The sequence below is a fragment of the Phyllobates terribilis genome, unplaced genomic scaffold (assembly GCF_046119375.1).
Source record: "Phyllobates terribilis strain yellow unplaced genomic scaffold, ASM4611937v1 Scaffold_4__5_contigs__length_816908805, whole genome shotgun sequence".
NCBI classification, from domain to species: Eukaryota; Metazoa; Chordata; class Amphibia; order Anura; family Dendrobatidae; genus Phyllobates; species Phyllobates terribilis.
The window spans coordinates 298,589,532-298,604,613 of NW_027362764.1; the positions used below are offsets into that span (position 1 = coordinate 298,589,532).

Genomic DNA, 15,082 nt, shown 5'->3' on the forward strand with positions numbered 1-15,082 from the left:
TGTTTCTTTATGGCTTACTGTAAAGACTGAATATTTGTAGATTTTACTACATGGTAACACCACATTTTTTTTTAAAAAGTGTTTCAACTGCTTTTTTACATATTTTTTTAGTGACCTAGGGGACTGGAATCTGCTATCATTTGATAGCTTGTACTATAAACTGTAATACTTTGTAGTACTGCAGAATATAGTGAAATTAGCAATCTCATCCTATGAAGTTCCATGGCAGAGCTTCATATGACCCACTAAGATGCAGGCGACAAGGGCCTTCAGCAGGCCTGGGTATCCCATTGGCTGCCTGTGATTGTATCGTTTAGAAAGAAAGGGTGGGAGGGTGATAGTGCCAGAAATGACGCCCAGACCATTTAAATTACAATGTCAAAGTCTAATAATGGCATTGAAATGGTTAAAAAGCAGCAATCAGAGGTTGCGCTGGTCACTTCTGTTAGAGGCAGAAGCCAGCAGTATAACAGCAGGCACCCATCCTCCTGCATGGAGCGGGATCAGCTAAGCCTGCCTGCTCTATACACCCAGGGCTGCCACCAGGAATTTCAGGGCTCCATACTGGCAAAATTTTCAGCCTCCCTTGAGACTCCGCCCAGGCTCCACCCCAGCTCCATCTCCACCCCTCAAGTCTTCCATAGTCCCACCACCCACCTTTTGGAAAAACTCCACTTCTGCACCACGTCCTCACCAATCACACATTAAGGCTATGTGCCCACGATGCAGAAATGCTCAGAATTTTTTCCTGAGCGTTTTTGCATCTCCCTGGCAGAAAAAAACACATGCGGATTGTACATGCGGATTGTACATGCGGATTGTACATGCGGTTTTCCTGCCAGGGACAAGCGGAAGTGAAGCGTTCTTCACATGCATTTCTGCATGCGGGTTGACAAGCGCTTTCCAAGCGATTTTAGCATCACTTGGAAAGTGCTTGTCAACTTGGTCACACTATATAAGTCCATGCAAAAGGCATGGATTTATGTACTGTGACCTTAAAGAATGGTATAAAATAAAAAATAAATCTATACTTACCTTCTGATGGCCCCCGGAGTCTTGCTTCACTCAGTCCTGGCTGCCGGCAGCTCGAGGTACACTCCACTGAAGGACCTGTCGTCACATGACTCCTTCAGTCCACCGCGAGCTGCCGGCAAGGGAGGACAAGCGCAGCGGGGGCCGTCAGAAGGTAAATATAATATTTATTTATTTTCTTTTTTTCACAGGTTCTATGGTACCCGGGTCTGGAGGAGAGTCTCCTGTCCTCCACACCCGGGTACCATCCGCACATTGGAACGCATGGATTCCGCATGTACAGATGCAGTGATGCGGAATCCAAGCGTTCCAATGAAAGTCAATGGCGGCGAAAACGCAGCGCTTCCGCAAAATAAATGGTAGTGCTGCGTTTTTTTCCGCAATGATAATCCGCAGCGGAAATTTACACAGCATGTGCACAGCACATGCGGATTATCATTGGGGAACATGGCAGGCCTTCTACCATGCGTTTTTTAAGCGTTTCTTCAGCGTTTTTTGCCGCTGCGGAAACGCTTAAAAAACGCATCGTGGGCACACAGCCTTACAGTTCCCATCAAACACCAAATCACATGCATAGTCAGCATCTTTCGTTTTGGCCAAAAGATTTTTTAAGCCGCCACCTGACAAGGTAGATTCTTTTGGCTGGACCCTACTCTCCTCTAACCTATGAAACATTTCTTAAAACACGCAATACTCTTTTTAGGTATATTTTTCTTTAAGTGAATGTGTCACATACATTTTTAAAATGATCAATAATACCACATACAAAGGACAAATACTGTCACATCATGGCCTGACGACATATTACCACCACACCATGACCAGACCACATATTACCACCAGATAGTGACTGAATACTACAATACTGATCATTAAGAAAAAAACACAATACTATTATCATAAGTGCCATAATACACAGGAGCTCTGTACATAGTGTATAGTGTTAGTGTACAGGTAATACAGTGATAACCAGTGACATTATACATAGGAGCTCTGGATATAGTATACAGAGTTTAGTGTTATTGTACAAGTAATAGTTACTCACCAGTGACATTATACACAGGAGCGCTGTATATAGTGTACAGATAATACAGGGATCACCAGTGACATTATACACAGGAGCTCTGTATATAGTGCCGGTGTACAGGTAATACAGTGATCACTAGTGACATTATACACAAGAGCTCTGTATATACTATATAGCGTATAGTGTCAGTGTACAGATAACACACTGCCAACTCTAGTTGAAGATATTCATCTTCGTTTTGCTTCTTCATCCAGTGAAGACCGCCATCACTCCTTCCAGCCAGGACTCGTATCTGCAGAAAATAACACAGTTATCTAGAGCACATACCCCAACTTCTACATGTCCTCTCATCCAGGCCCCAAGTGTCTCCACCATGACCCCATGTATGTCCTCTCATCCTGGCCCCCTACATCTCCGTCCTGCCCCAAATGTCTCCATCATGACTCTCCTCATATGTCCTCTCATCCTGACCCCCCACGTCTCCATCATGCCCCAACATGTCTCTATCATGCCCCCCATATGTCCTCACGTCTCCATCATGCCACCCCATATGTCCTCTCATCCTGGCTCCACATCTCCATCATAATCCCCCCATGTCCTCTCATCCTGGCCCCAAGTGTCTCCACCATGACCCCATGTATGTCCTCTCATCCTGGCCCCCCACATCTCCGTCCTGCCCCAAATGTCTCCATCATGACCCTCCTCATATGTCCTCTCATCCTGGCCCCACATGTCTCCATGATGCCTTCATATATGTCCTCTCATCCTGGCCCCACATGTCCCCATATCTGTCCTCTCATCCTGGCCCCACACGTCTCCATCATGCCCCCATATATGTCCTCTCATCCTGGCCCCACATGTCCCCATCATGCCCCCACATATGTGCTCTCATCCTGGCCCCACGTTTCCATCATTCCCCCCCATGTCGCCATTATGCCTGCCCCACATGTCTCCATCATGACCCCCCCATATGTCCTCTCATCCTGCCCCACATGTCCCCATCATGCCCCCATATATGTCCTCTCATCCTGCCCCCACATGTCTCCATAAGTCCTCTCATCCTGGCCCCCCACATTTCCATCCTGCCCCCATATATGTCCTCTCATCCTGGCACCACATGTCTCCATCATGCCCCCATATATGTCCTCTCATCCTGCCCCCACATGTCTCCATAAGTCCTCTCATCGTGCCCCACATGTCTCCATCATGCCCCCCCATATGTCCTCTCATCCTGGCCCCACGGTTCCATCCTGCCCCAACATTTTTCCATCATGTTCCTCCATATGTCCTCTCATCCTGCACCCCTCCCCCATATTGCGGATTTCAGTCTCAAAAAAAAAAAGTTTCTACTTAACTGGCCGCGGTCCAGCAGTGACCTCTTCATAAACCATTTGAGGAGCGGTCTCGCCGGCGCATGACAATGACGTCATACACCGGCAACGTGTGGGCAGATGTCAGCTGCTGGCCTCTGATTGGCTGGCGGCTGCCTTCTATTGTAGTGCTGGAAGCGGGTCGCACGTTCAGTTAGAGAATGAGTGGCCGACTCCTGACCCTGGGGCCTGGTGAGGAAGGGGGCCCAGACCGGGCCTCAATCCTCACCGACCCCCATACTCCATTAACAGCAGTAATGCCCTGTTGGCGGTCCTGCATACACCTGTACCAGACGTGGGGTGTACATACAAGTCCTTTTGTTAAGAAGAGATTAAAGGGGTATTCCCATTTCAAAGATACTATCCCAATATGTAGTAGGTGTAATAATAATATTAGCAAATATCTCCAATTAATAAAATAGCTCTTCTGATTCGCTAGGTCGCTTACCTCATGTGCAAGACATTGCAGTAGCGTAATGATCCATGGTTACGATCACTAACCGCTAACTGTCACTACATGAGTGGTCGTAACCATGGATACCCAAGCTATTGCAATGTTCTGCACATGGGGCAAGCGAGAAAGGAAATCAGAACTATACTATATTTCTAATTGAAGATATTTGCTACTACTACGTATTGGAGATGGGCATACCACTACGACTACTACTATGCATTGGAGATGGGAATACCCCTTTAAGCTATCAAGGAATGCTGTATAATTTAACATTTGCATATTGCATATTTGGTACTACAGTATCACAAAGGTTATAATTTAGAAAAAAAGATGAGTAAAGCAATGAATTTCCAAAATAGCTCAACTTTCTAATACTCTAACTGACACTCATAGGTGGCAATACACTCCAAAGCTTGATGGCAATGACCTGAGAATACTTTGTGGCTAAGACACCACATCTAGATATAAATTCCCTAGTAAATTTTCAGTAAAATCTCAACATTACTGAAGACTGAGTCACAATTTCATGAGCATTTGAGTCAACATATCAAATGCTCTTACGGATGCATAAGAGGGTTACTCGGGTTAAAGCAGATTATAAAATACGTCAACTTATATTTTATTACATTACAACACCTTTAATCTGATGTCTAATGATCTAGTACTTGTTTTCAGCAATACAACTACATGATGGATGCCACATGACCAGAAGATGAAACAAACACATAATCGGCCTGATTAACGATGTACTCAGGGGAAATAAAACAATTTTCATATAGAAATAGCTTCAACAACTATGAAGGCTCACATCCGTAGTGCTTTCAATCGTCACAGTATGTGCTATTTAGAACTAGTCACTGTAATGGGGGTGCTGCTCCCAAATGCTCCCACTTCCTTTTGGAATGACATGCTACAGATCAAGGGATGAGGTTTGCTACTGGCATCTAAAACAAACCGACCCCTGCAGGTTTGCAATGTTAGTCCACAATTTGTGCTCTGCATAGGTGACTACCTCTGCTTCTTCACAGCTTATTTGTGACTGTCAAAGCTTCCCACCACGCTTCTTGACATATCACAAACAAGCTGAATGCTGTAACCCTCCCATAGTCTATTCCTTCCCTCACTAGCACAGCTCTCCCTACTTCCATACTCCCTGGGTACTTTCCCGCACTGTGAAACTTGTTTGTGTCGCTCTTATCACTCCTATTTTATATGTATCACAAGTGGGGTTATTTGTCCAATAGATGCAGTAGCGCCATCCTGATGCTTTCCTTATGATAAACAGGAGTGATAAAAATGGCACAAACAAGATGCAGGGAGTGGGAAACTACTGAGTGAGTGAGTATGGGGAGGGCAGTGCTAGTGAGGGGGGAGGCGAGGGAATACATTTTTGGAGGGATACTGCCTAGCGCTGCACAGCTTATCTGTTGTATGTCAAGCAGCATGGAGGAAAACTGAAGGTCCCATATAAGCTGTGAAGAAGCATGAGGGGTCCCCCAGGAAGACAACAAATCGGTGGAAAGGCATTACAAACCTGAACATACATGAAGCTTGGTCAGGGGGCTGGCTTACATAAAAATCACAATGCAAACCATACTACCAAATCTATGACTGCATGAAAGAAGGTTCTATTAAGAGGCTGGCTCATATAACAAGCCAGAAGCAAGCTATGTACCATGATCTGTGACCAAACATTGCACAAGTTAGGGGAGCACTCTGGAGTTGTATCGTCGTCACAGTAAATCGTTCAAAATAGCACATGCTGTGCCAATAGAGAGCAACAATATGGATGGGAGCCTTTATAGTTTTTAAAGTTGTGTTGATGCAAATATATTTTTATCCACTTCGATTGAATATAGAAATAGAATAAAATAGTCTGCGATAAGAACTTAAAGAGTAACTTCCGTGTAACTTTTCAGAATAAGCTGTACTTTGTGTACATGAGGAATAACACTATATCAGGCATTTCTAGAATGATGGATTTGAGCTATTTTTTCAGAGTTGATGATAATTTCATGAGGCAAAGGAAGATGGAAAAAATGGCTGAGAAATTGGTAAAGCAGCTGAATTCTCTGATTGTAAAAAAAATCCTATATTATAAAAGGTTTCCTATATTTGCCAGTACTATTGATTTATGCAACAGTTGTTGAAAGTAGAACTACAGTTTAATATAGCCCTTTGTCAGGAAGGTTATCTAAACTGTGAATTTGATATTTTTCCATGATGCATGATAATTAACAGACCTATCAAGTCCTAATTGTGCTATCTTTAGGAAACTTTGTAGTATCATTAGTGGCAATGACATGTCCTCTGCTTTCGACACAGTTGACCACTGCTTTCTACTACAGATCTGGTCTTCCTTTGGCGTCAAAAACCTTGCCCTATCTTGGATCTCCTCATACCTTTCTAACCGCAGATTTAGCGTCTCCCACTCCCACACTACCTCCTCACCCCGCCCCCTCTCTGCTGGAGTCCCTCAAGGCTCTGTCCTAGGACCCCTACTCTTCTCCATCTATACCCTTGGCCTGGGACAGCTGATAAAATCCCATGGCTTCCAGTATCACCTATACGCCGATGACACTCAGATCTACCTCTCTGGTCCAGACGTCGCCTCTCTGCTGTCCAGAATCCCAGCATGTCTAGCAGCCATATCCTCCTCCTTCTCCTCCCGCTTCAAGCTCAAAGTGGACAAAACTGAACTCATCATCTTTCCCCTATCTCGCATATCTTCCCCCACCTGATCTTTCTATCACAATAAATGACATCACACTTTCCCCTGTACCGGCAATTCGCTGCCTCGGAGTAACCCTTGACTCGGCCCTCTCCTTCAAACCACACACTGAAGCTCTCGCCACCAGCTCAAAAATATTTCCAGAATCGGTCCTTTCCTCAACCCTCAATCTACTAAACTGCTTGTGCATGCCCTCATCATTTCCCGCCTTAACTACTGCAACATCCTCCTCTGTGGCCTACCTGCTAACACTCTCACACCCCTCCAGTCCATCCTTAACTCTGCTGTGTGACTGGTTCATCTCTCGCCTCGCTACTCCTCTGCTACCCACCTTTGCAAATCCCTTCACTGGCTTCCAATAGCCCAGCGTATCTAGTTCAAACTACTAATACTGACCTACAAAGCCATCCATAACCTCTCTCCTCCGGACATCTCTGAACTAATCTCCCGATACATTCCCTTACATAATCTCCGGTCCTCCCAAGACCTCCTTCTCTCCTCCACACTTATTCGTTCCTCACCCAATCACCTCCAATACTTTTCCCGAATATCCCCCATCCTAAGGAATTCTGGGCCTCAACAAGTCCGATTATCCGCCACATTTGGATCCTTCAGACAGAACCTGAAAACCCATCTCTTCAAACAAGCTTACAACCTGCCATGACCTTGCTTGCTGCCACCTTAACAACACCGGAGCTACTGCAATACCCCAACCTACGGTCTCCATCCCCGTTCCTGTAGAATGTAAGCCCGCAAGGGCAGGGCCTCTTCCCTCTGTATGAGTCTATCATTGTTAGTTTGTTTACTGCAAGTGATATCTGTATTTGGTATGTAACCCCTTCTTATGTACAGCGCCATGGAATCAATGGCGTATATAAATAAATAATAACAACGCATTTAAAATTATACTTGTACATACCTTTACAAAGTAAAGCTTTTCATTTTCTGATTTTGATTCTCTAAGCTCTAGAACATATTTTTTCCATTTCCTATAAATGTCATCCAGCCCAAACACAGAGGATCCAATCATGTAAGAAGACTTGTTTCTCTCATAATTCAGGACACTAAAGAGGTTTCTCACTTGAGTGTAGAAATGCTGAATCTGTAAAAAATATAAAAAATGATCATGTGCACAAATAGGAGAAAGAACTACAAAATGCCAAACCTCCTTCAAAATTACCTAAAAAACATTCCTTTGTATTACACACCAAGAATACACAATAAAAACATATTGAAAAGAGTTTTACGTTTTATATTTGAAATGAACAGTAAAAATCTTTACAAAAGCTATGCTTTGCATTGAAATTTGAATTGGCTGCCCATTCCGGCTGCACCACGGCCCCGGAACAACCACCCGTAACCTAACCCTGCAGCAAATCAGTGGCCAGATGACTTGTAATCGTGACATCATCAATTAGGGTCTGGCAGAGAGATGGGAATGGTTTCCAATGTTAACTATAGTCTTTTTTTCTTCTTTTATCAGAATGGCTTCTTACTCGTCATTTTAAAAAAAAGACGGAAATCCATTTAATATGATACTATACACCCTCCAAACGTCACAACATTTCTGTCATGGTCAGTGAGGTATTAAAGAACTTGTGAATGCAAAGGTACATTATATCACATTGTATGGAAATGGGAGAAAAATTAAATCTTTTTGAAAAGCAAACAATGGTATTATAGAAAAAAAAAACTCCTAAATGCATAAGGACCCTTGTGCAGATTGATCTCCTGGCATCCTTCAGGAAAATGGCGCTGGTGCTGTCACATGCACAGATTAAGATCTTGGCTCAATGACAAATCGAAATCTGAGCCATTTCCCTGAAGCCCACCGCGAGCTCAATCTGTTGAAGCGCTGCCCGTGGCTAGGATGGCGCAAGCACTAAATTTAAATAACGAAGAAGATAAAAGACATCAGAGGCCACAGAGGTTGCGAGGCAGAGCCGAAGACCCTCCCCACAGTTTGCCCCAATGCATGGATTGATTTCTTCACTGAATGTATGCATTAAATTAGTATACCAGCGTCATTGTGGACAAACGTTTAGTTTAATAACCCTGATGACTGGTTTACTTTAAGTAATGAAAATTTATTTAAGAAATTTGTGAAAAAAGAAAAAATGCAAGTAATTTTTTTTTTTAATATATATAATTCTTATTAACTTTTTCAAAAAGAAACAAAACATACCAGATTAAGGTGATAATCAGATACCTGTTCGCAGACAGGGGATAAAGAGATAGCTCTTACATATTTGATTGGTAAAGCAAAACAATATAATATAAGAACTTAATAACAATGTAACTTACATCAGTTTAATTAACATGTAAGTATTTAAATTTACTTGCATTTTGTCACCATTTTCTGAAACCCGTAACATTTTATTTTTCTGTTCGTGGGGCTGAGTGAAGGCTTGATTTTTGTGTGGTAAGCTGAGGTTTTCATTGATATTAATTTTATGTACATGTGATGATTTGATTGCTTATTATTACATTTTTTTAGGGAGGTAGGGTCCAAAAAAACAATTATGGTGTTCTGAATTTTTTTTCTTTTCTGTTTATTTTACCGACTGGGTTAATTAATTCCATATTATAATAGATCGAACTTTTACTAATGCAGTGATACCAAATATGTTTATTTTTCTTTCCCCGATTGCAAGACTGCAACCAGCTATTCAAGTTAACCATTTAACCGATACACCTTTTAACAGCGGCCCTTAAAGGGGTTTTCCCATGAACAAAAGTTCATTTTAATCAACAGATCTTGGAATGATAATAACTTACACAATTGATTGTGTAAATAAATTAAATAAAAATGTTCCTGTGCTGAGATAATCTTATAAATGTGCCCCTGCTGTGTACTGTGTAACGTCTGTGTCAGACTGTGTACAGAACATGGTCTGATCATACCACATCTCCTGGGTAGGAGAAGACACAAAAAAGTATACAGACATTACAGCAGGGAATCGCAGCTGATTCTTTCTTTGAAGTAAAACATTGTATAAAAACAGGCAGTGAAGTGTTTTACCTCACAAAAAGATTCAGCTGTGATCCCCTGCTGTAATGTCTGTATACTCTTTTGCTCCCTCCCCTGCCCAGGAGATGTGGTATGATCAGTGTTACCTACACAGTCAGACACAGCCATTACACAGGGGCACATTTATAAGATTATCTCAGCACAGAAACATTTTAATTTAACCACATCCAATTGTGTAAGTTATTATTATTCCAAGATCTATTGATTAAAATGAACTTTAATTTGTGGGAAAACCCCTTTAAGGGGCCTTATTCCTCAGCGCAGTTTTTTTTAATGCCGCTGAGTAATAAGTGAATAGCACCCCCCAGCGGGCGCAAATCCCGCGGGTGACAGCTATAACAGCTGACCCCCTGTGTCATCAGCCCTGACCGGTTTTGGAACAGATCAAAGTAGATTAACCCCTTAAATACCGCTATCAATCGAGACAGCGGCATCTAAGTAATTAAAAGTAGATTAAAAGACCACCTTTGATAGGCACCTGCGCTTACGAATACTGGTGGGGGAGGGGGAATCCTGATTTGACTCTCCGTGATCGTTGTCATGGTTACCCCAAGGTCATCTGATTACCCCGGAGTGGACTATTAGATCTAGCTATAAGCTGGGTCTAATAGGCTCTGTCAGTGACGCACTGACAGGACTCAGACACTGGGGTACACGAGTACTGTAATGAATGAGACCAGCGAGCAAAGTCAAAAATATTCATGTCCCACCGTGGAACTAAATGAAAAAAAGTAAAATAAAGGTGTAAAAATAGCACAAACACACAAAAATGAGCACACAAATCATGAAAACTGGTTTCGCCAATAAAAACGCAGCATTTGCTTAAAATTAAAAAAAAACAAACAAATATAACTGGTATCCCCACGTCGTCTGTAACAACCTGAATTGTCATGTTATTTATTGCATACGGCAAACAACGTAAAGAAAAATAAATCAAAAACACGCCAAATATGACGCTTTTTAATCATACTGACACACAAAGAATTGAACAAAAAGACATATGTAAAAAAAATGGCATAAAAGAAAACACCAAACTCTCCCACAAAAATCAGCCATAATATGGCACATTCGTCAAAAAAATAAAGTTACAGCTCTCAGAATATGGCGATGCGAAAACATATACAGTTTTGTAAAATATGTTTTTTAGCGTGCGAAACTAGCAAAGCATAAAAAATCTATATACAGTGGGTACGGAAAGTATTCAGACCCCTTTAAATTTTTCACTCTTTGTTTCACTGCAGCCATTTGGTAAATTCTAAAAAGTTCATTTTTTTCTCATTAAAGTACACTCTGCACCCCAAGGTAAATAAACAAAAAAGTAGCCTCACCGTGTCCTATTTATATGACTCAGTCCCTCTTACAATGTTGTGGGTCTCCAACCAGTAGCATTGACTTACGGCTTCACATAAGAAAATAATTTTGGTGAGTCCCAAAAATAATTAAAATCCTCAATTTATTACAAAATAATTGAAAAGATTATACAGGTTGGGAATACATCTCAAAGCGTTTCTGGCAAAAAGCCCTTATTCACTGAGATACAGATTCCTTATGATATATGGTATAAAAACAAATGGTAACCAACCGTTGATCAATAAACACATATGTTAACAATCAATCACATTTGAGAATAAATAGCATAATCACAAGGCTAAATCACAAGGAAAACCAGAAGGAGAGAAAAAAACAAACAAAAAAAACAGAAAAAAAACAAACAAAAAAACCTGCATTCAAATCCCTAAGATTTAATATAGGCAAAGAGTATCATTCCTATGGATCATGCCGTTGGGGTATTTTGTATCAAGTTTAATGATCCAAAATAATTCTCTTAGGAGGAGTTTTTTTCCTCCAATCCCCTCCTCTAATAGGAATATCCACTTTTTCTAGCCCATAGAATAAAAAATTGTTTAATTCCCCTTTATGCCTCTACAAAATGCTTGCATGCTCCTGAATAGGAGGCGTTTTTATTTTTGATGTTGGTGACATGTTCTGCCATTCTTTTCTTTAATTTACGTATTGTGCAGCCAATGTATTTTATTTTACATTCTTTGCAAAATATGTGTGACACCCCAGGGGTCTGGTTGCCACAGTGATAGAGATATTACGTCTGAGAGCAGGTGGGAGGTCCTTTGGTCAGGGATCCTGTGCATGCCACACCTCCTGCCCAGTCTTGGGAGGGGAAGGACTTCCCCTATATAAACCCGGGGCTGAGGCAGAGTGAGTGAGAAAGAAGACAGAACAAGAGTAGAGAAGAGAAGCAGCATAGCAAGAAACATCAGGAGCTCTGTGGGGAGCAGTGTTACAAGGAGTCAGGGGCTGGCAGCTGCAGAGCTCGCCCTGACTGAGAAGATTTCTAACCGGACCCGGAGTCCGAGGCTGTGGGGACTAACTCCTACCCAGCAGCAGAAACCGTCCGGCAGAGGATTTCAGGTCCTCTGGCCCAGAAGCCCGAAGGCACGGTCACACGCGTGGGACCAGCACCGCCATCGTGGAGCGGAAGCCATTAGAAGGCCCCGAGTCACCGGCCATACGGGTGAGCACCACACGGTACACTCAGGGACGTGGGCTACTTATTCCCGCCTCTAGCAAGGTAGCCAGAAGAGTACAGTTAGTTGGGAAGGCCTACAACTCCGCCTGGCCAGGGGAAATCCCATCTGCTCAAGGACTGACCAGGCCCCTATCACTAGCAAGTACTCCGGGAGGGTCTTTCTTTGTCACCAGTAAAGACCCTGAACTACACCGCACCGTCTCTGAGTGGTTCCTGCTACCCCCATCATCCACGTCGGCTGCCCTGAGGCCATACCCCTCCCGTTGGGGGTTATACCATCCACGCTGCACCATCCTTCCACCGGCCTCAGCGGTCTGCCCTGCAGCGGCAGCTCCATAGCTGCATTCAACGGGTGGCGTAGTCACCAACCATCTACTGCTAGTACATCGCCGCTCAGTTTGACTCCCTGGGCACGGACCGGGTCGCCGCCACGAGACTACAACCCTCAAGAGATCCGGCTCCGGGTAAGCTCCCGCGTGCGCATCGCAGCGCGACACAGGCCCAGGGGCGCGTCAACTTTGGCGTAGTCGGCAGGATCTCGTGCCCGCAACCACCGGGTACTGCGTGCCTGAAAAGCAAAGACTGTTCAAACTTACCAGTGGTGAAGATTCCCGCTATCCGTGGAGGTTTCCCGCCATCCGGCGCCATCTTCGACCTTCTTCCCGCCATCCGTGGAGTTTTCCCGCCATTGGACGCCATCTTGAGGACGCCGCGCGGGAAGAAGAGGGGCGTGGACTCCGAAAGCGCGCGAGAACTGAAGCCCCGCCTCACGTCCGGACGTTGCGTAAGGTCCTGGAAGGAGCCCAGCAGACGCCGACGTCACCGGAGCGCGACGGAAGGTCCTCAACCCTGACGATCCACTGCGGAGCCGCGGCCTACGGAACAGGATCATCGCAAGGTAGGCCACGGTCCACTAGGGGGGAGGAAGATGTCGGATACGGAGGAGAGCTTCACTGCCTCAACCCCCGCCAGCGCCACCGCTGCTGCAGTTATGCCCTTCACCATGCCCTATATCCCGGGAGCAGCTTGGCTACCCCAGTACTCAGGGGAGTCACATACCCTGCATGACTTTAGAGAAAAGCTGGATAGCCTCTTCCAGGTGTACCCCCTCACAGAAGAGCAAAAAGTGAGCATCCTGGTGGCCCAACTAACTGGGGCAGCCAAAAGGGAAGTAAAATCCTGGCCACCTGGGAGGAAGACTGTCGCAGGGATACTAACCCGGCTGAAGGACACCTTTGATACCCGCACCTCAGCTGAGATTAAGCTTAGATTCTACGGGTGCAAGCAGCGAGCGCATGAGAGTATAAGGGACTATGCACTAAACCTACAAGAGGCCCTGAGGGCCATAAAGCAGACCGACCCTGATGGGGTGGGAAACGAGGACAGGCTGTTGACTGAACAATTTATAGAGGGTTTATATTGCAATGCCCACCGAACCCAGTTGCGGGCAATGGCCTTACAGGATCCCCATCTAGACTTTGCACAGTTCAAGGACAGAGCCATCCGGGTGCTCCGAGAACCGGCACCGGGTGGCGTTGTGACCCACAGGCGCCCGGCTATCACTTACCACCAGGAGGCGGCGCCCTTGTCGGCAGGGCCTGTGGGAGCTGATGCGCAGGCTTTGGACAATGACCCGGCTCCAGACCTACGCCATCAGGTCCAAGAGCTAGCTAAGAGCGTTGCTGCGCTAACCCGAACTGTGCAGTCTTTACAGGTTTCCACCCCAGGGAAGATCCAGTTGGCATCCGGACCGGAGGACATCCCGTGGCGTCGACCAAGGAGGACCCCACCGGCCAGAGGAAGACCCAGTGACCGATACAGCGAGGACGGACGACCCATCTGCCGCCGCTGCAATCAACCCGGACATATGGAAAGGTACTGTTCTTTAAACGGGCACAACCTGGGGTAGAGGGCCAACCCCCAGGAAAAAGATCACCAGGCCCATCGAACTGGCGCGACAGATATGTGGGAGGATGTCCAGTCTTGCCTGTGGTACTGGATGGCATTCCCATGAGTGCCCTACTGGACACCGGGTCACAGGTCACCACCATCCCGTACGTGCTCTTTAAGCAGTACTGGAATGACTCGGATATTACCCGCTACCCTGACGACGACTTGAGTATCATCGCCAGCAATGGCCAGCCCGTGCCACAAATCGGATTTAAAGAGGTGACCATCAAAATCGGTAGAGTCGAACTGGCAGCACAGGGACTGATCATTGTAGACATTGACAAACATGAGAGCCACCCAAAAATAACTCTAGGAACTAATGTAATTGAGAATTGTCTTGCAGAAGTGATTTTCCTTCTACAGCAGGTTGCCAAGAACGCCAGCTCCGGCGAGCAGCGAGTGCTCCAGAAAGAGATCCGGGCACTGATGCGACGGCAACAGGTGGAACTCTCCGGCGGTGAGATTGGTAGCGTAAGAATGTGTGACCCTTTCCCTATTGCCATGCCCCCAAAAAGTGAAATGATGATTTGGTGCCGGGCAGCTATTGGTCTGAGAGGTAGAGATTACCAGGCAATGGTAGAACCAGTTTACTCAGACAGTAGGCCCACCATTTTGACAGCACGGGGGGTGGTCAATGTACGCCATGGGAGGGTGCCCGTTCGCATAATCAATATCGGGGAGAGGGAAGTGTACCTGCCCCGGTATGCCACGCTAGCAAAATTATATACCATCAACCAAAACTCTATACAGTCTGTGGAACCCTTGCCTTCATCTCACCCGGAGGAAGGTAACGGCTCTAAGAAAGTAATGGAGGATTGGTGTCAGCAACTACACTTGGGAACTGACTCCACTCCCTCCCACCAGAAACAGGGAGTCTACCGGGTGGTTCAAGAGTATGAGAGAGTGTTTAGTAAACACCCGTTAGACTTCGGGCGAGTCAAG

General features: G+C 45.1%; 1 protein-coding gene across 1 annotated transcript in view; it reads right to left on the reverse strand.

Annotated features, from left to right (window-relative positions):
• TERT (telomerase reverse transcriptase) overlaps nt 1-15,082 on the reverse strand; it is a 205,528-nt gene that overhangs the window by 81,344 nt on the left and 109,102 nt on the right. Inside the window, exon 5 of the mRNA XM_073678343.1 lies at nt 7,534-7,716. Within this exon, the coding sequence (XP_073534444.1) occupies nt 7,534-7,716 (183 nt within the window). The remainder of the gene's footprint in view (nt 1-7,533; nt 7,717-15,082) is intronic.